The sequence below is a fragment of the Cibotium barometz genome, chromosome 8 (assembly GCF_041138505.1).
Source record: "Cibotium barometz isolate CiBa-2024 chromosome 8, ASM4113850v1, whole genome shotgun sequence".
NCBI classification, from domain to species: domain Eukaryota; kingdom Viridiplantae; phylum Streptophyta; class Polypodiopsida; order Cyatheales; family Cibotiaceae; genus Cibotium; species Cibotium barometz.
In genome coordinates, this window is record NC_141053.1 from 34,423,646 (window position 1) to 34,443,431 (window position 19,786).

Genomic DNA, 19,786 nt, shown 5'->3' on the forward strand with positions numbered 1-19,786 from the left:
CCCCTTTGTCAAAAGGATGCAAGACAAATTATAGTTCAGGAGCGAGGATCAAACGAAATAGATTTTTTTTTTTAAAAGCCTACAATAAATGGCAATACAAGTCTATGATGTGCTTTAATGTTGGCCTATCGCCTTATTGATACTTGGTAGGCGAGGAGTATTCTACTCCAAACCGATGCCTTGGTTGGTAGGGGGTAGCCTTGCCTAAAGTGAGCTAATAGATTCCTGGATAATGCCTTGTGTTAAACATGGTACCAGGATCGAGGTTAGTTTTGCCTTAGGAAGGTCGCCATTGTGTAAAAATTGTCACGTGCATTTTTTTTAAAAAAAAACAAAAGGCTCCTGTAACTCTAATGTTTCTTGTGTCCCTAGACTCGTGGTATTAACTTGTTCTTAGAGTAGACACAGGGTGGTCATCTGTTTATTTATTAAGCTTGGTTATTTACCTTGACTTAGGCCAGTTATAAACCTTGATTAACCTTTGACACCTTGCTTACTCTTGATTTACTTTCAATAATTTTAAACTCCTGTTAATTTGCTACACTAGTTCATTCATGTGACCCTTAAACTAAGTTCTCATAACAACATCCATTGTGGTCTAACATGCTTGAATTTATACACTTTATATCTTTTGAATTCCAGCATACTTTCACTCTACTTCCCTGTTTTGCAGACGGTCAACAACAACAACCCTCTCGAGCTTACCATACCATAGCTTCCGAGGACGGAATCTACATCAGGAAGGGGGGCATGTTAACCCATGGCGGACATTGCGACGTACTATATTTTACGTCATTAATTTAAATATTCTGAGTCATGGGCCGGGCTTGTCGGCACCATATGTTAAGGATGAAGGGATTGGGTGATCGCCGATGAGAGGTGCACCTTGGATATCAGTAGGATAAGGGTTAGGGTCGGCCGGCCATGTATGGGCGCCCAAGTGTGAACGGCCAAGTCACCTATAAGAGTCAAATGTAACCCTAAAATCCTCATTCTCATGTGTTGTGAATACAAGAGTGCTCTTGCCTTATCTCTTTGGTTTCCTTCTCCTGCGTGTGTGTGAGAGAGAGAGAGAGAGAGAGAGAGAGTGAGAGAGCGATCGAGCACTGTGTAGCGGCACGGCGGCGGAGAGGCGGTAGAGTGGCACGACGGCGGCTCCTCCTTCACGGCTGCGACGCGGGAATCCTTCAAGGCGGCGGTTGAGCGGTGAGTGACACACCCTTTGGCATTCTGTTTGAGCTTCCTTCCCTGGTTGTATGCTTGCAGCCATTCGTGGCTCGCATACGGTGCTCGACAAGTCCCCAGCTACGACCTGTGCGGCAAAAGCGCACAATCATAATATGCACCTCCTTCTCTTTATCATCACATTTACGACTTCCAAAAGCAATTACCCCATGGTCTTGATACAACATGGCACCAATACTTCTTCCATATGCATCTGCCTCTAATAGTGAAAGGCTAGCTGGGCATACGAAGATTAGGGCAGAAGTAAGCATTCTCTTCAACTCTTCAAAACTTTTATGGGATGTGCATCCCAAAAGAATGCCTCCTTCTTGAACTTATCGATCAATGGAACCGCTATGTGAGAATACTTCTCAATGAACCTTTGATAGAATGAATAAACTCTTCCATTATGCATAAACTCCATGTAGCCACGTTGCATCCAAGAGTAGATAACCAATCAAACCCTAAGATTATATCAATGGGACCCTGCATGTTAAGCATAAATAAATCCACTTTTCAAATATAATAATTTTACAGCACCAAGGCCACATCATGGCATACCATTTTGCAATCCATTTTAGCCCCATTCGCCACTTGTACTTTATGCAAATTTGTCAAACACTTAGGCTGTAATTTGAGACTGCATATGGATTTTGTGTTCACAATGCTATGTGTACTTCCACTATCCACCAACACATGAGCAACTCTTTCATTGATGTAAGCTTTAACCCTCAAAGTGTTTGCTCCTTTGCACCCGGCATACGAATCATGGGACAATGTGCATAAAGTTGGTTCCATACAAGTATTCTCCAAAGTACACATAGGTAAGCCATCATCATAATCAACTTGTGACCAAAGGAAATTCACCATCTGTCTCATAATCATGGTCACTATCCATGCCCATAGGCTTACAATAATGTCTAGGGATTTCGATACACTCCGTAGATTGAGGTATAGATATGACCATCTATTAGCATCTGTCTCTGTTAGAGATCGTCTCGCATGCTAGAGATCTTGACGGTCCCACCCCTCCATCCTCGTGCAAGGATAGTTGAGGACACCCATGCTGGTCATGATAAGGACACCCGCTCTCGGACTTGGAGAAGAGCAAAAGCACAATACTAGCCGTAGTAAAATGTCGCACAATCATGCCATGCTCGCTAGACGTGGTGCTATGTTCTCATTGTTCTAGGGGCCCATTTCCACCCATCTCTTGGTTTGGATTCACACAAGTAAAGTGGTTGGGAAACTAGCAATCAAACCCAGGGGCCCATTTCCACCCATCTCGTGTGGTTTCATTTACACAAGTCAATTGGCTAGGCAGCTAGCAATGAAACCCGGGGGGTTCACCTAAAAGTATGTAAGTGTAGCACGTCAGTTCATCTAAGAGGGGTATTTAAATTCCAAAAAGTTACAGGTTTACATATACAGGAGGGGCTTTTTTATCCAATTTTGAAAAAAAGTTGTAAGTTTCTTAAGAAAGAGGGGTCATTTTATTAGCGTGTGACATGTAAGTAGAGGGGGTTTTTTATTACCTCTTGAACGCACGTGATATGCAACATTTTTTAAAGGTGAACCCCCCGAGCAATGAAACCTAGTTTGGCAACTCAACTCGCCAACTCAACAACACCTAGCTCACAATTGTTGAGCACAACCAACTTGATCAAGCCTTCTTCTCATTTTTACCAAAAAAAAAGTTGCAACCATTGAACTAAAATAAGTAACCTTGCCTTGGAGTTCAAAATTGAACACCTACAATCTAGATTGGCCTTCAAGTGAAATTCATAACTCAACAAAATGAACCTAGGTGACCTTTTTTTGAAACCCAATTTTTAAACTTTGCCACTTTCTTTTGGAGGTTCAAATGGGCTTTACATTCACATTGAACATTGGGTGATCATTTAAATTACTTCACTTGATAGAGTCAAGTGGCATTTTTAATAAAGTGAGCTCAACACACCACCTAAATCATTTAACATAGTCGCTCCTAGCATGGTTGCCTATATCCAGACCCGATATGAACTAGTTTGAAATCTTGGGGGGCAAAATGAACCCTTGAGGAATAGATCCTACGATAGGAAGATTGGATGTGGTGTTGGCTACCCAAGACGTTGTCGGATTTGATATGAACCTACACTGTAATCAAATTGGATATAATGTAAACATTGGTTGTAATTAGATTGGGTATAATGTAAACATTGATTGTAATTAAGTTATTGGTATTGGGCCAATCCTTGCTTCTGATTAACATACTTGTTAATTACACACGATTAGCACAGAAACTTGAAAAGGAAGGGGGGGGAGGGGGGGTCACTGAAAAATTATGTAAGATCGCACATGCATTCAATTGAAGAGGTTTTATTTTGCGATGGAGTTATAAAAAATGTACGTACAGAGGGGTTTTTTAAGCCAAAAAATTGAAGGAATCTTTATAAAGCATTACTTTTATCAAATCAAAATGAAGGGACTTGAATTGATTGTAATGATATAATGAATTGATCATAATACGATGTATCCAATATATTTTTGAGTGCTATAAGCAAGACTTATTGACTCGGGGGGTTCACTTAAAAATATGTTCGATCATTAGGAAAGGTTTTTAAAACCAAGATTCTGAGAAAAATTTACAAAAATCTATTGTTTTAAATGACATTATGAAAAAAACCTGTAAGTTTACAAAGAAAAAGGGGTCATTTTATTAAGTTAAAATTCACAAAAAAACGATACTATTCTTTAATACCCCTTGAACACACGTTGTATGTAGGTCTTCATAAAAGTACACCCCTCTAGCTTATTGATCACGAGACAAGCAACCCATCTTAGTTGACCAAGGTTTTGAGAACATTCTAGGGGTTAGTTTAATCGGATGGTGTATTTTGCCATTTCCACTAATTAATAAACAACACAAATTTTACAAAAAGCTACATTTGAAGATGCCCATTTTATAAGGTCCAAAAAACATTACCCCTCACTGCAACTAGAAATTTAAAGGACAAACAATTCTAAACACATGCATGAAATAGCAAAGCTTTATTTGGCCATCTTGAGTTGCGAATATAAACCATTCTAACTTCCATGTACAGTGAGATTGACAATGTTTCAGAGTGATCATTGTACAATATAGCCTTGGAACCTTTACATGGATAACAGTAAAGCTCTTAAGCAGGTTTTTGGCTAACAGTTGTCAATCTAGAGTTGAAGAATTCATGACACTAGGGGCGGGTATCAAACAGGAGTTCCCTTACCAGATTATTAATCTGGGCTGCATTTTGCTCACACAGCAAGGTGTCAAATTGATGAAAGTTGAGGTCTTCTGTCAAGCCCATTGCATCATCAAACGCTGTGGAGACAACCCCATGATGATGATGATGATGATGATCAGATAGCGCCCTTGATGATAACATGCCACCTTCCACCTCTTGATTCGTGGAGTCTCTCGTGCTATTATCATTATTACTGTTATTGTTATTGCAATCATCATAATAATCCAAATCATCGTCAATCAGCATATCATGGCCCTTGTGATTGTTCTCTAACATTGTAGCATCCTCCTGCAGGATGGGCTCATTCTTCTCGCTCCTCCATGTAGATACTAGATTAGAGGAACTATCATCCACTTCAAATAACAGATCGTGCAGGGTATCTGCTAATGACAGGCTAATCATGCTATCATCAACCTGATTAACCATAATATCCCCTCTTGCTGCACGTTTTTGAGGATTCTCCACTTCGGCATCACGAGCTTTACCCATCTTACTATCACGTGATGATTTTGAAGTATATTGAAGAGAGTTTGGGACTAGATTATTACTCTCGAGCAGTGACAACTCTTGTGTTTTCCAAGATAATCTCCCATTAAGACCAAGCTTAAGAGCTGAGGTTATGCTCTCTTGACAAGATTTAGTTGATGATCCAACATCAACACTCTCACAGCTACTAGAAGCGGAGCCTGAACTAATATTATTGATATTAGCGGTTGAGGGGGTACTGCAATTTGCCAGGAGTATATGATGCTTCGTATGATCTTGCATCAAGTCCAGCTGTCTGTTAAAATCCAAACATGAGAGCCCAGATTGATTACGCTGCTTGAACTGGCTCTTAGAGGGGTGATTAGCTGACGAGTTAGTGCTTAAGTTGAAACCAGCTGGCCAATTAAGTGAGGATCTAGAACCTTTTTTGGACTCTGTAGCAAGCCTTGCCTCAGCTTCGAGCCTGGCATTCTCCCATTGAGCGAGGTGGCTGCAGCTAGAGACCATGCTGAGGCTAGTATTGAGGTTGATAGGAGAGCCTTTGGAGGAGCTTTCTGATGCTTTATGATGCAGGTGGTGTCTGGTGTCTGTGAATATTAAACCCATCTTCTGCAACCTTTTCCTCAGCACAGTGTTCCAGTAGTTCTTGATTTCATTATCAGTCCTCTTGGAAAGCTGAGACGCTATGAATGCCCACCTTATTGGAAAAATCATAAGGATTAACTAATGGAATTGAGTTTTAATTATCGATGGATTAAAAAAGTGGTTAATATCAGTGGAAGTATGGAGAATAAGAACTTATTGATCGAATTAGAGAGTGGAGAATGTAATTACTTGTTGCCCACTAGTGCATGCAGCTGGATTATCTTCTGTTCTTCGCTATGGGAGAAGCACCCTCGTTTGATATCAGGCCTAAGGTAGTTGCTCCAACGCAGTCTACAGCTTTTGCCACACCTTAGGAGACCTGGAAAAATAAGACAGTATAACAAGACCACAATAGCGTGAAGCTCAAGCTCAAGCGCGCGCGCTCTCTCTCTCTCTCTCTGTGTGTGTGTGTCTCTGTGTGTGATCTCTCTCTCACACAGAGAGCCAATCAGTTCATTCACGTACACAATTGTGTTCTAAAGTAAGCCATGAAACATTACCACATTTCTTAGGTAGAGCTCTCCAATTCCCATGGCCATGCTGTTTGATGAAGTCAATTAGCTTCTGATCTTCTTCGGGAGTCCATGGACCTTTTTTTAGCCCCTCCTTTTGGCAGCAAGGGGTGCGACCCATACTAGTGAAACAAACACACACACACACACACAAAAGGAGAGAGAGAGAGAGACACGCAGATGTGTGTGAGAGAGAGCTAGAAAGGGAATGAGAGGGAGCTAAATATAGAAGGGCGTTATAAAGAAGCTAGAACTCAAAGGAACCGAACCCATCATTGCTCTCAGCCTTAGGCGTCAGTTCTAAGTACGGCCTCCTGGTGGTTGTAGTTAACCCCACTGCCTTTGGGTGTTCACACTCACACCCTTTCCAAGTTCCAATCTCTCACATGGTCAACTTTATGTCATGATGATATACATACACAACCTTGTTAGCCTTCACACATTGCCAATAGTTTGCCTATCAAGTCACAAACCTAAAAGCCATCTTCTAAGACTTTTTGAGTTGAATTTCAGCATTCAAGCGTCCAACAATTAAATGAACAAACAATTCTAGTTGTATTAATTAAACATGTGCAAAGCAATTATTTAATTAGACCTTACGTAAGGTCTTAGATTGTAGAAGGTGTCGAGCCTGGCCGCCCACCTTCACTCCCTTCAGCCTCAAGTTGCAATAGGCTGTAAGAGTGATATGTGGTCTAGTTTTAGTGCTATGTGGCACAATTCACCTTCAAGAATCTCTAATGTTATTTTAAAATGTTAAACTACTTTAAATGCTTTAAAAATATTAAACTACTTTAAATGCTAGCTAAAGTAAATAAAGTGTTAAAATCACTTTCTCCTTTTTCCTTTCATGCTCACTTAACTAATAGCATTAACAACACTTTGTTTTAGACAATGCTTTTTCCTAAAAATGGTTATGTCCCATAGTTAGCTCTTGCGCTCTCCCTCCTCCCCTCTCTAATCACGACCCGCTCCACCCACCCCCTCTTCGAAGCATCACAAGCTCGAGGTTTGCCTTGCCCAGCCTCTTCCACTAGTCACTTTTTGTCCATAACCTCATTCCCCCACTATATCCCACTCACGCCCCCTTCACAAACCCACCCCTATCCCTTTCACACATATTGGTCTTTGCAACCTACAATTTTACTTCATTGTGTTTCCAAACACACAAAAGGACACCATGCACACGAGATCTAAATAGCAACAAGTCAAAAAAGACATGTAGGTCCATAGTCATTAAAAAACATTATTAAAAAGCAAAGCATTTGGTGTGGGGTGGGTGTGTGTGCATGCGTGCTTGCTCTATTGCAATGTAGAGAAAAAGAAAGTTTTCTTATAAAAAGAACAAAGAAAAAGATAGAGTGCTCTTCTCCTTGTATGCTAAAAATAGGAGTTCCAAATAAGCACTAGGAAAATAAAATATTAAACAAAGGAGTTAAAACACTAGGAGAATAAAATATTCAACATGGCATATTCATAGTTGATTAAAAGCCACCAAAAAATGAACATGGGGAATGTCTAACACTAGTTTGGTAACATGATATAGAAGTATCTTGGGATACATTTACATCTGTTAAGGGGCTATATTCAAAATGCTTTTTCGAGTCGTCTATGATAAATTTTCACATGCTACCTTTGCATTCTACTTCTTAGATCCATTTCCCATGCAGAGGAGAAAGGAAGAGGCTTGAAAACTAGTTTAATTTAGTAGTGAGAGTTACTAGTAAATTTATATTTTTTTATGTCTGTGGCTAGGCTTTTTACATATTCTCACACGTATGCATTTATTGATTTTCATCAAGGAAAATGATTTTGAGTACCTCCAAGTCCACCAACTTTTGTTACCATAATAGTAATGACTTGAAAAAAATTTGAATGTAGTATATGTATTTTTTATGGGCACTAGGATGCTAGGTTTTCATAGAAAATACATGTGGATAAGTTTGTGGCGTGGCAGCCCTTCATTTGTTGAGAGGAAATATGATCCCTTATTTAGCCTTCTTTTTTCTTCCAATTTTTTTCTAAACCTTTTAGTAATTTAGGTCACACATCTTGAAGGAAAAATGCATTAGTGAAATGATCACATAGAAAACAAATTGTAAAAACAAAAAAGAAATTTTACCAAACTAGGATTAATGGCTCGCATTTCGCATGCCTCTGTTAAGGTATTTTAAGATTCAAAAACTCCCCTATGGTAGTTTCTAACTTGTATTATTGGAACTGTTACATAGCAATGCTATCATTTTCACTTCACAAAATGAATACATAAAATTTTAAATATGTGCCTTTCTTTTGACTTTTTAAATTTTTTTTTGCTAAGTTTGACTCTGTTTTAGGCAATGAACATACAAATTTAAAAGGCCAATTTCTCTTTTCTACTAGATCTAGCACTACTTCCCTTCTTGAGAAGTAGAATGCCTAATTGTACACACTTTGTGCACCTCATTATTTATGATTTAAACATATACACATCCTTTAATTTTTCTTAAGAAAGACTTAATGGTGATTCTATTAGACTCATGCTTGAATCTTGTAACCTGCCTTGAATAAAGCATGCAATCTTAAGCTCGTTCCTCAGTAACACTAGGGTGCCTCATCGAACTCCAATTTTTAACTCACATAGTGCTAAATAGCCAGCCTTGTGTGCAATTTTAGTTCAACCAAATGCATTCAATATATAAGAAACCAAAATTATCACAATGGTCGTCACTAAAAAACCATGAGGGGTTCACTTAAAAAGATGTAAGTGTAACATGTGAGTTCACATCTGAGTTGCCTAGAAGGGGTCTAATTGACATTTTTTAGGTACATATAAAAACAATGTACTTACATAAAGGGCTCTTTTAATGGATTTTAAAAACAAATTGTAAGTTCATATATAAAAAGAACTTATTTTAAATACCCAAATTTATGGATAAGGGATTTTCAAATTACCCTGATGTAGGTTTTCTATAGAGTGAACCCCCGAAGTAGTAAACTAATAATTAGCTTTCCCTAATTAATATTTTTGAACTCCAATTTCTCTAGGGTTTTATCTTTTTCATTCATATTCCAAGGTGTCATAATTCAATCTCTCATAGCAACTCTTTACCATGTTGTCCTATCGTCACCAACTCATTATATTTCATGTATAACATCTCATACAATCATGCTCACTAATAAACAACATACATTTCATGTATAACATCTCAAAAATAAACAACCTATAAGAATAGTGCCATGGACCATTAATTGTATCAATCATTGCATTGCCTCTGTACTATATGAAGTAAAAAATCCATATTACTCATATCATTAATGTAACACTATTCAAAGAAGGGGGTTACTATTGAGAAGTTACGCATCATCAATGTCTAAAAAGAAGCCATCCTTTATCTCATGGTTGATGTTATGATCATGTGTTTTATTAACATACTCACTTACTTTGCTACTACTCTTCTACATGAAAGAAAATACAAGATACCATTATACTGAAACAATTCAAGGTCAATAAAATATCAATGATTGATAATTTTATGGATATTACAAAAAGTGAGATATCTTTTTTCCTATTGTTATTGAAATCACATCATAAATTCACATCATGCATTTATGACGATAATAATGCCCTATCTTTCATCTCTTAGTTTTTTAAATTAACACGAGTACTATGATGATGACATTGCAACCTCACAATCGAGGCCCATGACAAAGTTGTTCAAAAAGATAGCTACCATAAAAAAAACCTTATATAGAAACGTAAAATGTCTTAAAGTTTTATAAAATCATACAAAATTACCTTAAGTGAAACTTTTGCTAATTGAAAATAATAAGATAGTGAAAAACTTACATTTAATATTTTTTTAAGCTATACGATTTTTAAATAAGCCTAGTGAGTTTTTAAGTATATTTTAAAAAAAACGTAAAAGGTAGTTTAATATGTCAACAAGTTAAACATCACAAAAAGGTAGTTTAATATGTCAACAAGTTAAACATCACAAAAAGTCAAAATAACCCATTTCACATCATTGTAAAAACACTAAGCCAAGTTAAGATGTGAGAATTCAATTTAGAATGCAAGTCATGTATCCCCTTTTTGTTTCCAAAACTTTTTTGTGTGTGTTAAATGCAAGTTATAGATTTTTGCATCTAAGTCCCACATTTCATTATATATTTTAGTCTTCTTGTATGCTTGTTTGCTAGTCAGAAAATAAAATATTTTTTAGTCTTTCTATACGCTTGTTGCTATAGAAAACAAAATAAGGCTAGTTTTTCTTTACAATGTAGATTATTTTATAAAACATCGTAGCAATTTAGAATGTGTTTCTACATATTAATTGTTTAATTTGCATTAAAAAATAAATTATAGCACTAACATTATTTGCATAAGGCATGTTGCATATTCACACTACTTTGACGTACACGTTAAAGTAGCCTTGGCATGGACAATGATCTTGGATACCCACCAATGATGACCATGGTAAGGATGAGACTTTGGGGTGTGGGCCAAGGGAAAGATGGTGGTGGGGCGCTCGAGGGGGGGGGGTAATTTGTTCTTGGGTAAAGATAGGAGTATGGTCTAGGCTTCTATAAATTTGGTTCATTAGGCTAAATGTCCAGGGGGTAGTCAACATATAGAGGCTTTCGAAATGCTTGGCAAGGGAAGGTTGAATATTTTGAAAGGAGAGAATCACTTAGCTATGTAGTTAGTTGAATATTTTGGAAGGGAGAGAATCATTAGAGAGGCTAGGCTGAATATTTTAGAAGGGAGTGAATGACTTGGATGAAGTTATTTGGCTAACAAGGAAAAGTCTTTGTGTCAAAAGTGGTTATGGAGGTGAAGATGTTTTGGAATCATTCTCCCATGATTGGCATATGGTTAAATGGCTCTTCTTCACTCAATAGGACCATTTTCACTAATTTTTAGAGTTGAAGAGTGATATATTTTGGAGGATTTGACACTTGATATGCCCCATACATGGATCCTCTTCCTTATGAGAAGTTCTTCTTGCATTATTTATACTCAACAAATAAAAAATTTCCCACCAAAGAGGTAATTTCCAATGTGAAACATAATTTTTTAAACCTTAAAACACCATATTAGATAATTTGGAAAAAATCTCATTCCCATTTGAAAAATGGGAGCATGGTGAACTTGTCCAAAAGTTTGTCAATTGATTCCCAAAATGTGAGATTTTTTCCAAATTACCTAATATTGACTTTTAATGCTAATAACAGTGTGTGAATCAGTAAAATTTATGGAGGTGTTTATGGAAATTAACCTTGTTTAATAGATTTATTGATTTTTTTTGGGATTCACAATACATTTCATGGGACATCACATTGTGATTTTCTTCTATGTCAATGCATAATACATTTCATGGGGCATAAAATTGTGACTTTCTTCTATGTCGAAAGGAGCCAATTTATGGTCCAATATCTTTTTTGTTGGTATGCTATTCCGAAGTTGTGTTGGCTTGACTTTTCACTTTTCTTCCTAAAGGTCCATGATTGTAGCCATGTTTACTTGGATTTTGTTTTGATTCTTTTTATCTCTCCTTTGAGTTTATCTTTTGATATATTCTTTTATCTATTTTTCTTCTCTTTGGAGGTGCATTTGATAGATAGAATAATTGGGGTCCATTATAGTATCAAAGTTTGCTAGCATATGCAACCACAAGAGATTTACCATAGTATTGACATTTTTTATTGACATTTAAAAGGCTAGTTGTTTTTGGCATGTTATCTTATGGGCCTTGGTATTGGTGTTGGTATTTTCATCACAATAAATACTAATGCATTTTATAAAAAATATTACTTACTTGTTGAGAATACATTTGACTTGAGAATATAAATGAAATTTAATCTGTATAAGGTCCATGGCTCCAAAGAGGTCAATTTGTAATATCTTCAAATATGATATTAAAAGGAAATGCATTACTATCCACCACAGAAGGATTTGAGGATGTACTATTGGTAAATTCAGTAGATGATGTTCTATCAATTGATTCTAAATGACATCATCATCCATAACATTTACATTATGAGCATCTCTTCAATTACCATCCAAAGCATTAGTAGGGACATTATCACCTTCTTCCATTTCTTTCCTCAACAAATATGTGTTTTCTTTCAAGGTGCAACTTGTATTACATACCACCCGAGGAAGCTAGTTGGAAGATTAATTGCTCCATATGATAAGATTTATTGTGTTTTTTCCATTCTATAATAACAAAAAGCTAATATATAGAAGAAAAATAACATACATTTTCTTAAAAATTATTACTCCTCACAATGTTGTGGTAGTATAAATGTATCACGACTATTTGTCCATTACTTTTGTTAACCACTCTGGTTAACATGACCTCTCGCATGACTACCACATTACTCTCGCAATCCATCTTTTTTTTATAACCGCGCTAAGCGCCAATTGTAAATGAGACAAGGGATGACCAAGCTTATGATTTGTGTAATGCCGGTCATAAGGAATTAATGTACATATAGCTAGTTAAACAAGGAAGAGTAGTTTTGGGCCCCCATTTGTGTAATTGGGCAGTCGACCATTGTAAAAAGTGAGCTCATGTATATAAAACATTTTATAGAATATGAAATCCCATTTTTCTCAATTGATTTTTGCTTTGTCTCTCTCACTCTCTCTTGAGTTTATGGTAATTTGCTTGCTGCTGTCTCACTCTCTCTTGAGTTTATGGTAATTTGCTTGCTGCTGCTCTGCTGCTTGCTTGTGATTGTTGGTATATGTGAATAGGAATAGTGTTCCTCTCCCTTCTCTCCTTCACTCCCTTCTCATTGTTGGTGTATGTGAATAGGAATAGTGTTCCTCTCCCTTCTCTCCTTCACTCCCTTCTCATTGCTCATCTTATTCGCATACGATTGGCATGAGGTAGAGGTTGAGCTCTCCATATCTCCTTCCTTCTTGCTCCTACCTAGCTTTCTTGGATTTCTCTTTGGGTGTGACACAAAGAGAGTGTAGAGTGAGCCCCTAGCGGCCTCACATCGAGGAGTTAACCCTAATAGGGTTGGCCAAGTGCAAGTCACCGGATTCAACCCTTGCAAGCACTCTCTTCTTCTTTTCTCTTGTGTTTGTGAGGTAGCATGTTAAACCGTTAACTTTTTTGGCGCTATTGTTGCGGATTAGCATTTGGCTTAGGGTCCTCTACTGGATTCATTAGCCGCTAGAGCTTGATTTTGCTTGGTTGGGATGCAAACCCACCGGTTGGTTGATTAACATTGTTCATTTTGTGTTTTGTTAGAGATTACCCAGAGATTGGATCGTTGGTTGAGCATAGAAGCATTCAAGTCTTCACGGAGAGTGGGGAAGAAGTAAGTGCCCCTATTTGCCCTCAATATTCAAGCAATTTTGAATTTTTGTGTTTTTCATCATGTTTACACTTTTGTTTAATCATTCAATTAATCTCTATCCATTAGCTTAAACCATGCATTATAGCTATCAATAATTAGCTAGAGATTAGCTCTAGCTCCTTGTAAAAACAAAAACATCAAAAGACCCTGGGAAGGTGCCCGAATCAGTTGTTGATTGGAAAGGTTTTTAGGTGAAATTCTAGTTTGCCAAGCATCTCTGAGAGTCGAACGTCCATGTGGCAACTTCAAGGAACCAGACAAAATCTCATTAGGCCAATGCCTCAATTTATAGAGTTTACATCCAAGCATCTAATCCCACTGATTTCTCCTTGATTCACTCCACCTCTTTTGCTTGATTCTCTCCACCTCTTCCTAGAATATCTCCACACCTCTTAAATCTTCTCATGCTACCCTTTATTCTCTCCCAGTAGATACTTCTCACCTTTTCACAGCTTCTCTCACATTTACAGATTCTCTTTTATAGCCTCTTGCTAGTCTGCGATGACCTATGCCTAGCAAACCTCCCCTCAAGTGAATAATCCTAGCACACCTGGACCCTATACCAAGTTTCCTTCTTACTTGATAGTCCGCCAGACCAGTGCCTCAAGTCCCTAAACTCATATTCCTTGACACTCTCTCTCTCTAAGTCCAAGGCTACTACAAGTGCCCCGTGACCTTGACTAAAGTGCTCACAAATACATTTACCACATGGCCTACATCATCAGTGGCTCAGAGGTGGTTTTACTATGTTGGGGCATGTTACATTGGGTTGTGGGTTCTCTCTCTCTCTCTCTCTCTCTCTCTCTCTCTCTCTCTCTCTCTCTAAGATTTTCACATGGCTCCTCACTTCTTGGTGCCTCACATCTTCTCTTGTCTTCAATCTTCTTGTCGTGGTAGCTTCTCTTCACGCGTCCATGTCTTCCTTCAATGCTTCGTCTAGCTCTTCTTCTCGGTGTTGATATTCCTCTTGGAAAAAGAGATGTTCTTCTTCTTTCATGACTGGGGCCATGAGCTTGACCGTCAGTTCTTGCTCCATGTTACCAACATGTTTTAATGTATTGTTGACAGTTCTTTTGGGCTTTTGATGTTTATCTTGTGTCATTATGCAATGTAAACCCAAATCTATGCGGGAGGTCTTGCCTCTTACCTTATTCTGGAGGACAAGGTTAGTGTCTGATCCCATTTTTACAATGATGTAATGTGCCCAATACATAATGCATATAGCATTCATTCTCATGCACATTCCCAAATGCAACTCTGGCTATGAATAACTTGAATTTGTGTGTGGGTTAAATGCAAGATGATGATTACCACAAATTTATCAGCATAATTTTACCAGAAATTACATTAAACCAAGGGTAACAAATCTGTACGGAATGGTTGGAGTGCCAAACCATCTTCGAATTGCAATCTGAAGTTATAAGGATCTGTTGGTTAATTTGATCCCTCAATTGCACCACCAAAAAATAGTGATTAGTATTGATTAATCACTAATTAGCAAATTAATCCTTTATTTTGTGTGCAGAGAATAGAGTATGCGGGGAGTCTATATCTGAGGCCTTATCCTTTTTAAAAAAAATTACCTTTGAAAACACTGACACGAGGACTTCCCAAGTAAATTTTGTTAAGCAGTGGTGGGTGTCACCGCTCGAAGGTCAAGGTACTTGTGTAAACCTTTAATCTTGAAATTTAAGGTAGGGTGTAAACTTTATCCTTACGACATCATATATTCCTATTCTATAATAACAAGAACATGGTAACATTATATCATGAACATGCATGGGGAGTATGTTGGAGGGTTCTAGGGGGAGAAACAATGTAATTCGCTACATGTAATGCTAATATACAAATAATGTGATTCGCTACATGTAATGCTAATATACATACATTTTTTCAAGGGGACTGATTGTCCATGAGGTGGGTGGGGGAGAACTTCCTAGAATATCATGATTCAAGTGACTTTTCAAACTCATTTTTTGCTGACTCTGGGCCAATTTCCATGTTTTGTGAAATTGGCACTACAACCGGTTACTACTTGAATAGCCTGAAAGCCTTTCATAACCAATGAAGAAGCTCGAAATCATACGTGTTCACCTCACAATTAGTTACTATTTGAATGGCTTGAAAGCTAACCAATGAAGAAGCTCGAAATCCTATGTGTTCACCTCACAACCACAAAGAAGCTCAATGATTTTTTTCTTATTACTATCCTTAAACTTCCCTAATTTGCAATAGGATAGAAATTATGTGCTAGGTGAATCTCTTGAAAGTTGAAAGTATTAGCTTTTAATAAGAGCACGTTTAGGTGCCTTTCTAGAGTAGCACATTCCATGTGACACTCCATGGAGCACCGTGAGCCCTCCTAGCCAAAGGGGGAGCCCAAAAGAGCATCAGTGCTATTTGCCAAGAAGATTTTTTTTTAAATTTTATATGTCAACTTGCAAGCTTGTAGTATGGCAATTTCTAGCATCATTACCTATAGAGAATAATTATTTGTCATTTCTCTGCGAGCTTTTCAACTTTGTCAACTCAATAGCATAGGCTCCCATAGTCCATCGGGTGCTTCATCCTAGAGCTTGCTCAGCTTTTGAAAAATCTACCTCATCTTGAGGAAAATGCTACCTTCGATTTTTCAGAAAATAGTAATAATTGAAAGAAATTATGCTGAAAAATTTTCTTGCAAATTATAGAGCTAACTGGATAAAATTATGAAGAATTTAACGCTTGTTTTTTAAAAAAATCCTCTTCAACCCATGGTGAGAAGGATTCATGCCAAGTTCACTGAGAAATGTTTCCTAAACACTCGTACGCTCCATTCCACTTGCTTTTTGAAAGTACACTGAGGGTAATGTGGTTGGTAGACTTTTTCTGAAGGGCATCAAAAGTGTGGGCCTTGGGGGGGGGGGCTTGGGTTCTCTAAAAAGCAATCCAAGGGTCCAAATCTTTAAAAAAAAGTACACACACATACTACATTGAATTATTTTGTGGACATGTTGTTGTGTTTGCAAAATGCAAAGTAGCAACGTGGTCATGAAGGTTCATGGTCCATGCTTCAAGTACATACAAACGTTGGCATGTTCAAAGTGTTTAAGATTTGAGGGCCTTGAGGAGAAGATTTTCTTCTGGCAAAGTGTAAAGGCATTGGTGGGCAGCGGCCGGAAACAAGGGCAATACGACAAAGAAAAAAAGCATGCACGTCGCATAGGACATACCATTACATACAAGCGCAGTGGGCCGCCCTTGTAAAAGCTTTGAGGCTACGCTAGATGTCGTGGGCGCTCGCCCGCCACCCGTGTGAACGGCCCCCTCGTTAAAGCTGTGCAGGGCACTAAATGCAAACAGCTCCCTCCGGGGTGTTCGTTGGAGGTAGCAGAGAGCGTCTTCAGTTGTTGCCGCGTGACTGCTTGACAAGCCTCCATATCATTACCCACTTGTATCATTAAATTAGAATCCTGTCCATCGTACTCCTGCAAATTTATTTTTGACCGGAGAAAGGAAAATAGGTTTTTTTTCATCTGCCACCTTTCCTTGCATAGTTACTAGTCCCATGCACATCCAAAAATTATCCAATTGGTGACCTATTTTAATACTCTTCATCACACACCCACCTCAATAGATTATAAAAGGCACCTCACACCCACTTTAGACTATAGATGGCACGGTGCATTTAAGAAGGGCAGCATAGCCTATTGGCGCGTAGTCTAGTGGTAGAACTATTGGCGCGTAGTCTAGTGGTAGAACTATTGGGTCTCATTATACGCTACACGATGGGGGCTGGTTGTGAGCCGATGGAGTAATCCACCTTCCCACTAACCAAGCAGGGGGAGCATGGCATCGACGGCGTCCAAGTCGGGCGCACGAAACGAAACACGGGTAGCCGTCCAATTTTCGTGGGGTAAACTTGGGCGGCGATTTTCGTGGGGTGAATTTAGGCGGCAGGGGTTGGGTTATAAGCAAGTCATACGCCCGTGGACCTACGAAACGTGTGTAGCGTAGCGATACAGCATTCGCACAACTACACAGTCCTCGAGTTCAAAACTCGACGTGGGATTGAACTCAAGCGAACTGCGTTGAACTCAGGCACGTCCGAGTAAACTCGAGTCTTTTTAAATCTCAGGCGTTAAAAATGCCTCGGGATGCCCGCCTGACTTTCGCACCGTCGTCGATACCATGCTCCTCGTTCTTAAATGCAAAGTGAAGAGACACCTACCATCACTTAGGCTTATCGTATACATTTTAGGGGGGGAAATCGTCTCCATCTTTTGTTGCCACCTAGGATTTTAATCTAAAGCATGTTCTATTATTAATAATCTGTATAAACCAAGATATGGTGATGAGCACCCCTCATTCGTTCACACTGAGAGTGCCCATTTGGGCCATTTCAGCCATTTCGTTTGACAATGATCATGACTTCCTTTCTCTTCGCGTGTTGGTAACATCTGTCAACAAGATGCAAGGCGATAAGCCTGACTTGACGAGGTAACACCTCAGAGTCAGAGCTCAAAGCCTCAAACGAAAACACACGAGACGTGTGACTGCTGACCAGTTTCTTTCACTATTGGTCATGAGTATTAATCATCAACAAACACGAAGGCACGAGGGGTCTTTAAGGCTCCTCCTATGCCCTGCAGGGTGCAAGTGTCCACCACTTGCATGAATAGGAGTAAACATGTCCATCGTCTACCTACATCATGCCCCTCCATTTTCCCTTTCAAAAACAAAGGTCTCCCACATTCAGAGGCTTGAAAGTTGAGGCATGGGGTCAAGTTAGCATATTTTATTTTTGTTAGATCGCTGTAACACCGCTACGGGCACTACCACAGGAGGGGACGGCCTCTGGCTCACTACCCAGCCATAGAGGAAGAATGAGGATTGCCCCTCATTCCCTAGGCTATATAGTGTGTGGCCTGCCGTCCACACTAGCCTGGCCGCCCATGACTCTGCATGGGCGTCCTCTCCCACTGAACCCCAGATGGCCACGTCCTTGGCCATCCGGTCTGCCGTCGAGATCACAGGCGTTACAGCAGCCTACGTGACATTACCCCCCCTTAAGAAGAGTTTTCGTTATCGAAAACAAACTGGGGAAACCTTTTGGAAATTGCACTACGGCGTTCCCAGGTAGCTACCTCCTCATCCCTATCTGTACATTTAATAAGTACCTCCTGGTACACTTTATGTCGGGTTTATCTATCACGATATGCTAGAATCTTTTCAGGTTCATGTGGTATCTTTGGTGGCTCTATCAAGTCCACCAAAATCTCTGGAGAAACTACGTTCTCTAACCCGTGAACTGATTTCTTCAGTTTACTGACATGGAAGACAGGATGGACTTGAGAACTCTCCGGTGACTCAAGTTTATATGCTATGTCCCCAATCTTCTTAAGGATTTTAAAAGGACCACAATATCTCAGAGAAAGTTTATTACACTTTCCCGTTTTCATGGTTTCTGACTGCGCAGGAACCTTGAGGAATACAAAGTCACCTTCTGCAAAGGTCACCTTTCTACGTCCTTTATCTGCATAAGTTTTAGCACGATCGTGAGCGCTACGAATGCTCTCACATGCGGCTTTGAGCATATCATTCATATCTTCAAGGAAATCCTTGTTGACAGATTGAATCTTCTCCTTTTCTAGGCCCACAGCCATCAGAGATCTCGGCTGGAATCCATACATTAACATGAATGGTGTAAATCCAGTCCCTGAGTGTTTGGAGCTATTATAGGCAAACTCCAATAAGGGCAAATACTCTTCCCAATTAGATTGCTTCTTACTAACATAACGCAACATATCCTCTAGAATTTGGTTAACTGTTTCAGTTTGACCATCAGACTCCGGATGATCCGCCGTACTCATACTTAGAGTAGTATCCAACTTTTTGAAGACTTCCCTCCAAAAATGACTGTTGAACTTTCTATCTCTATCCGACACTATATCTGCTGCTGCGGGCATGCCATATAGCTTGTAGAGATGTTCAATAAAGAGTTTTGCCAACTCTGGCGTTTTAACAGTTTTCTTCGTGGCGATAAACTTTGCCATTTTAGTTAACCTGTCCACTACCACCCACACCGTGTCATTCCCTTGACTCGTCTTGGGTAAACCGGTAATGAAATCCATAGAAATGCTTTCCCATTTCCCTTGAGGAATCTCCAGCGGCGGCGGATGGAGTAATCCTCCAACCTTAAGACGTTCATGTTTATTGACCTGGCACTTACTGCATTTCAGCACATAAGTCTGGACGTCCTTAAACAAACTAGGCCAATAAAACTGTCTTTTTACTAGTGCATAGGTCTTCTGAATC

The 19,786-nt window shown here is 39.0% G+C and overlaps 1 protein-coding gene across 1 annotated transcript; it reads right to left on the reverse strand.

The window, feature by feature from the left end:
• Positions 1-4,235: 4,235 nt before the first annotated feature.
• On the reverse strand, positions 4,236-6,322 carry LOC147636181 (uncharacterized). Its single transcript, XM_086801110.1, has 3 exons — positions 6,119-6,322; positions 5,808-5,937; positions 4,236-5,670 (listed from the first exon to the last, which is right to left on the reverse strand). The coding sequence occupies exons 1-3, from the start codon at positions 6,249-6,251 to the stop codon at positions 4,437-4,439; spliced, it is 1,497 nt and encodes a 498-aa protein (XP_086657236.1). The 5' UTR covers positions 6,252-6,322; the 3' UTR covers positions 4,236-4,436.
• Between the last annotated feature and the right edge of the window lie 13,464 nt (positions 6,323-19,786).

What these genes read in the sequence shown, in the direction of transcription:
- LOC147636181 (XM_086801110.1), bottom strand. Translation starts at nt 6,251, where the DNA reads ATGGGTCGCACCCCTTGCTGCCAAAAGGAGGGGCTAAAAAAAGGTCCA. An exon ending in AGCTCTACCTAAGAAATGTG is followed by an intron (nt 5,938 to 6,118) that starts GTAATGTTTCAT and finishes TTATTTTTCCAG; the next exon opens with GTCTCCTAAGGTGTGGCAAA. An exon ending in CATGCACTAGTGGGCAACAA is followed by an intron (nt 5,671 to 5,807) that starts GTAATTACATTC and finishes TTTTCCAATAAG; the next exon opens with GTGGGCATTCATAGCGTCTC.